This window comes from Raphanus sativus, unplaced genomic scaffold (genome assembly GCF_000801105.2).
Source record: "Raphanus sativus cultivar WK10039 unplaced genomic scaffold, ASM80110v3 Scaffold0205, whole genome shotgun sequence".
Taxonomy (NCBI): Eukaryota; Viridiplantae; Streptophyta; class Magnoliopsida; order Brassicales; family Brassicaceae; genus Raphanus; species Raphanus sativus.
The window spans coordinates 47,225-53,280 of NW_026615525.1; the positions used below are offsets into that span (position 1 = coordinate 47,225).

Below are 6,056 nucleotides of genomic sequence, written 5' to 3' on the forward strand. Positions count from 1 at the left end.
CTATTTTAATGCTAAAATCACACTTTTAGGAAAAGTTGATTACATTAGTAATTGATATATGTAGAGTAAACGCATGGTATATAGGCACTATCAAAAGGTAAGAGGGCGTAGCAGTCATTCCACCAGGACCACCACCACCAACACCAATGTCCAACCTTTCCACACATGCATATTGTATACGTGCCAAAATATTTATGATCTCTCGTATTGATAGGTTATATACATACACCCAACATAGGTTTATACATATTTTTTTCAACAGAGAAACTAACGGTGCATGGATATTCATAGCGTTTTATCCTGAATTTGCATAGTTTGATTTCTGCAATATGTTGTATAGAAGGATAATAATGGAGTGGGTTGGCGATTTCCATCAGCTATTTTTTTTTGGTTATATGAAAAAGCAAATGCATATTTATTTGTTGGTAAAGTTCTTTGTTCCTTTTCATGGATAGAGTCTCAAAACCAAAATATGTATTTGTCTTTAAATGACGCCGATAAATTGGTTCACCGTCCGTTTCGCCAGCTGGCTAGAGAACAGTCACGGGTCAATCCAAGATCATAATGGGGAAACTAATCAAAAATGAAAGTTTATAGAATAAAAAGGTAATAATACTATAACTGCATTTCAAAGACATAATAATTTTTAACCGAAAAGGGACTAAGGGGTGGAATCTGTGATGGGTTACTGATTACCCTTCCTATCTTATAACCATCATCATCATTGCTACAATGACTGTAGTTCTAAAGACAAATCAAGTTCAAGCGACCATGTCTCTTTTGGATTCACTATTGAATTCTTTTAAAACATCTTCATGATTATTTGTAGTAACACGGAATCATAGGCAAGTCTGTTGTGCCTTAGAGCATGATTATTGCAAAAGTTCTTAGCAAAAGTCCTTACATATATGTATATATATATATATATATTATATATGCGTATATAATTATTTGTTAAGAACTTTACGGAAATCGAAACCGAAAGTTCCTTAATTAAAAATTTTTTGGTTTCGGTTTCCGTAAAATCTTTAGCAAACAATTATATACGCATATATAATATATACATATACATATACAAACATATATGTGTATTAAGAAATTTTCCTAAGAACCTTTGCAATAATCATGCTTATATCACGAAGACTTAACATTATTCGTTTCAGACGAGGGTCCTATTTATGCCGACAACAAGGTCATACATCTCAGTAATTGTTTACCGTAAAGTAATATTTCAACGGTGTTAAAAAGAATGAAAAAAAAAAAATTCAACGGTGTTTTAGTTACTCAAATATCGAGATATTATTAAGATGTAATAATTAAGGTAGTCTACAGATGGTTTACGGATTAGCTAGTAGTGGAACAATTAAAAACGCACATTAGAAGGTACTTTAGTGAAAAAGAAAAGTCACCGGGGGCAGAGTGGTAAATAAAGAGAGTTGGGAAGGGCGTACTAGTAAAATTATAGTAAAGCAGTGCTCTTCATCTCCGACGAGTGGCAAGTGGTGAAGGTGTGGGAGGAAAGGAAAGCTAATAATCCGACAAAAACAAACCGTCTTCTCTGCCTATGACTCATCTCTCTGCACAGTCTTCTTTCTCTTGAACGCAGCAGAATCTTCTCTCTTCTCTCATTTCGAAGACGACGAAACAAATCTCCAAGGTCTTCTGCATTTTGCATTTTCTCGGAAAACAACTTTATTTAATTTTTTCTAAAAATGTTCTTCAGTCAATAATATTCTAACATTTTTTCCGTTTTTGTTTATAGGAAGGCGTGAAGAGTAAAAGTATATCTGTTACCTTCTCTTCAATGCATTAAGTGAGCATTCCCATTACTCTCTCCTCTCTCTCTCTCTCTTAATTTAAAACTTGTTTTTGACTTGATTCTCGCCGGAGGAGTTTGTTCTCCGGCGAATTCTGTCGGAGGTTATACTGTTCATTGTCTTCCCTCTTTAGTCCCTTCCTTTTTTGTGTGTTCTTTGGATCTTTCCCTTTCGCTTTCTTCAGCTTCAAGTGTTCAACGAGAAACCGCCTTTAGGAGCTTTTTCTTTTTGTTTTGACGAAGAAAAGCCAAAGAACCTGGAGAATCTCTTTTGATTCGAATCTTAATCGACTTTTTTTTTTGTTTTGTTTACTTTGTCAGTCGCAGTCAAGTCTCACTTACTCGATCTCAATCAACAATGTCGCCGTCGGAGAATTCAGATCGAATTCTCTAATTCCAGTAATATCAGCTCACTCAAAGGTAAAAAAAGTTCTCTCAATAATCCTCACAGCTTTTGAATCTTCAAATTTTGCTTTTGTGTTCTAAGATTTGATCAAACTCCACCACACACCAGGAACTCTGTTGATTGATTTTAAAAGAGAACAATAATGTCTCACTCATGGGACGGTCTCGGGGAGATCGCGTCGGTAGCTCAGCTCACCGGCCTAGACGCCGTCAAACTCATAGGCCTCATCGTCTCTCTCTCTCTCTTAATTTAAAACTTGTTTTTGACTTGATTCTCGCCGGAGGAGTTTGTTCTCCGGCGAATTCTGTCGGAGGTTATACTGTTCATTGTCTCCCCTCCCTCTTAGGCCTTTTTTTTTTTCCTTTTATGATCTTTGGATCTTTCCCTTTCGCTTTCGTCAGCTTCAAGTGTTCAAAGAGAAATCGTCTTTAAGACCTTTTTCTCTCTCTTTTTTTTTTTGTTTTGACGAAGAAAAGCCAAAGGACCTGGAGAATCTCTTTTGATTCGTATCTTATTTTGTTTTGTTTATTTTGTCAGTCGCAGTCAAATCTCAGCTGAATCTCCGCGTGGTGGTGACCTCTACTTACTCGATCTCAAACAACAATGTCGCCATCGGAGAATTCGGATCGAATTCTCTAATCCCCAGTGATATCAGCTCACTGAAAGGTAAAAAAATCTCTCGATAATCCTCACACCTTTTGAATCTTCAAATTTTGCTTTGTGTTCTAAGATTTGATCCAACTCTCCACCACCAGGAACTCTGTTGATTGATTTTGAAAGAGAACAATAATGTCTCACTCATGGGACGGTCTCGGGGAGATCGCGTCAGTAGCCCAGCTCACCGGCCTAGACGCCGTCAAACTCATCGGCCTCATCGTCAAAGCAGCCAACACCGCTTGGATGCACAAGAAGAACTGTCGCCAGTTCGCTCAGCACCTCAAACTCATCGGAAACCTCCTGGAACAGCTCAAGATCTCCGAGCTGAAGAGGTATCCGGAGACTCGCGAGCCTCTCGAAGGCCTCGAGGATGCTCTCAGGAGGTCTTACGTCCTCGTCAACAGCTGCCGCGACAGGAGCTATCTCTACTTGTTGGCGATGGGGTGGAACATTGTTTACCAGTTCAGGAAAGCTCAGGACGAGATTGATCGCTTTCTCAAGATCATACCTCTCATCACTTTGGTTGATAACGCTCGTGTTAGGGTACGTTACTTTGAGTTTTCAATTTAGGCATGGCCTTTTTACTCCAATCCGAAGTCCCGACCTTAACCAGAACCAACCGAAAAAAACTTAAACTAACAGATTCATCCGAATAATTATACAAAAATATTCGAATGAGGCTTAAGAGCTTGGTATTTTCTGGTTCCCTTACATTTTGGTTTTAAACCGAAATCCGAATTAGTATCCAAAATATCTGAAATTAGTTAAATATGCAAATATTTATATAAAGGTAATTTTGATATTTTAGAGTATTTTAAAGATTTTTGTAGGTTGTTTTATTTGTTATTTTCAAGAATTTTTAGTTAGTTTAAGTAGTTTAATTAGTTTTAAATTATATTTTTGAATAATTTATATATCTTGAGTATTTTTCTGTTAATTTTGTAAGTTTTAAAAAAATATTTTTTGGTATAATCAGAAGCGAACCCAACCCAAAAACTACTAAAAAACCCGAATATAATTTATGAGCATAGTATTGAAAATCCTAAAATTCAAATCAACCGAACTGGATCCAATTATCTCTCGAATATGTCTAGTTTTCATCTAAATAGACAATCTTGCTGATGGGGTAATGGTTTTTTTTCTGTGCAGGAGAGGTTGGAGTATATTGACCGTGACCAGTTCGAGTACACTCTTGATGAAGAGGATAGACATGTGCAAGATGTTATTTTGAAACAAGAATCCACCAGAGAAGCGGCTTCTGTGCTTAAGAAGACTCTCTCTTGCTCATACCCCAACTTGCGTTTCTGCGATGCTCTCAAAACAGAAAACGAGAAACTGCAGCTGGAGCTTCAGCGTTCCCAGGAGCATTATGATGTGGCTCAGTGCGAAGTCATTCAGCGTTTGATCGGTGTTACTCAGACTGTTGCTGAGGTTGATGGGGGCGGCGGCTCGGAGAAGGAGCTGTCCAAGAAAGCTTCCAAAAAAACTGACCGTAGTGTAAGCCATAAGACAGAATATACTTCTTACGAGGAAGATCCTCCCATGAAAAGCACTAGTCGTGCAGCTTCAAGGTTTGGATAACTTCGATTTGTTCCGCTTTAAAAGAAACTAAACTTCATGCATGTGCTTTTCTTACATAATTGTTTCATGCAGATCCACTTCTTCTGTTACATCGGGACATGATATGCTTTCACGAAGAGCATCACATGCACAGCACCATGAAGAATGGCATACTGACTTACTGGCTTGTTGCTCGGAACCTTCTCTTTGTGAGTAACGTTAACCCTCTTCTTGTTTCCAGTGTGGTTCCACTTTGTTTTCTACGTTATATAAGAAGGACTATTAGCGTTTCACAATCCATATACGTTCTTGTTATTGTTAATTTATTGAAATGATGGAACCGCAGGCTTGAAGACATTCTTTTTCCCGTGTGGTACTTTGGCAAAGATTGCCACCGCAGCAACTAACAGGCACATCTGTAAGTGATATAATTGGATGGATATAGTCAACTTTATCATGTTACAATTTGTTAATAATAATACTGTATTTGTGAAAACTAATAAGTTGACTCTTCACTCCCAGCTTCAGCGGAAGCATGTAATGAGCTAATGGCATATTCTTTGATACTTTCGTGTTGCTGCTACACTTGTTGTGTAAGGAGGAAACTCCGGAAAACACTCAACATTACGGTACATTCTCTTTAAAACCCTAAACCCCTTATCCATCTTGATAATAGTTTTGATTCCAAACTATCTTATGATATGCTTTTCAAGAAAACCAGTAGATTTAAAAATTAGGTAGTCAGCTGCAAAAATCACTCTGGTAACTATCATGGTTGAGACTGAAACACTTCATCTCAAGAGCTTCAAATCCGCCTTTTGTGTCACATGTTCACTGTTGGGATGAATCTTTAATGTATCCTGATTTCACAGGGAGGGTTCATTGACGATTTTCTATCTCATTTGATGTGTTGTTGCTGTGCACTAGTCCAAGAACTGCGAGAAGTTGAGATACGTGGAGCTTATGGTAAGAACTATATAATGTTAACACAATGTTTTTGGTTTTTAGTCTTGAAGCATGAACCAATATCGTCTCTTAATATCTTTCGCAGGTACGGAGAAGACGAAAATAAGTCCGCCTTCGTCGCAGTTCATGGAACATTGAATTCATATATATTCAAAAAGGTGAACTAAACAATGCCTATGACACGAGATTTCTTCTTCGTTCTGTTCTGTCTTTGCATGTAAAAATTAGTTTGGGATTCCCATCGACTTTTCAGTAATTGTGTTGTGTTTCGTATAGACTTTGGACTCCACTAAAATCTCGCCTTTTGACTTTTGATCATAGATATCTTGAATTGGGACAAAAGTTTTATGATTTGGGTCAAAATAGTAAATTTAATATGAATTGAGGATTGAGGAGCATATTACATATATTCATATTGCTTGTGGATAAATAGGCAACTAAGCAAATTTCTATGAAGTTTATCATTATAGCTGAAAAGCCTAAAACATCGGCAAAAGATGATATGACTGATGGTTCTCTAGAAGGCACCTAACCGAACAAAACTTGTCGGGTCCTTTTTTTGTAGAGATGCTTCCAAATGCACATGCCTTACCATTTTTAGGCATATTAACTGTTTGTAAATATGCCATGAAGCTTGTCTTTTTCTTTTTT

At 37.3% G+C, this 6,056-nt stretch overlaps 1 protein-coding gene and 1 long non-coding RNA gene across 2 annotated transcripts; both read left to right on the top strand.

Moving 5' to 3' along the window:
* Window positions 1–1,366: 1,366 nt before the first annotated feature.
* Window positions 1,367–2,454, top strand: LOC130501467 (uncharacterized). The gene is made up of 4 exons (XR_008939682.1): window positions 1,367–1,657; window positions 1,763–1,813; window positions 2,138–2,236; window positions 2,331–2,454. It is a non-coding gene; the product is annotated as an uncharacterized LOC130501467 (long non-coding RNA).
* A 305-nt stretch (window positions 2,455–2,759) lies between these two features.
* On the top strand, window positions 2,760–5,786 carry LOC108815953 (protein MID1-COMPLEMENTING ACTIVITY 1). Its single transcript, XM_018588516.2, has 8 exons — window positions 2,760–2,888; window positions 2,978–3,422; window positions 4,029–4,450; window positions 4,533–4,648; window positions 4,786–4,857; window positions 4,962–5,068; window positions 5,312–5,405; window positions 5,491–5,786. The coding sequence occupies exons 2-8, from the start codon at window positions 3,012–3,014 to the stop codon at window positions 5,541–5,543; spliced, it is 1,275 nt and encodes a 424-aa protein (XP_018444018.1). The 5' UTR covers window positions 2,760–2,888; window positions 2,978–3,011; the 3' UTR covers window positions 5,544–5,786.
* The last annotated feature ends 270 nt before the right edge of the window (window positions 5,787–6,056 follow it).

Bases quoted from the DNA above. Each gene is read 5' to 3' on its own strand.
- LOC108815953 (XM_018588516.2), top strand. From the start codon at position 3,012: ATGTCTCACTCATGGGACGGTCTCGGGGAGATCGCGTCAGTAGCCCAG. The intron at 4,451-4,532 runs GTTTGGATAACT...TGTTTCATGCAG, and splicing joins ACTAGTCGTGCAGCTTCAAG to ATCCACTTCTTCTGTTACAT. The intron at 4,858-4,961 runs GTAAGTGATATA...CTTCACTCCCAG, and splicing joins AGCAACTAACAGGCACATCT to CTTCAGCGGAAGCATGTAAT.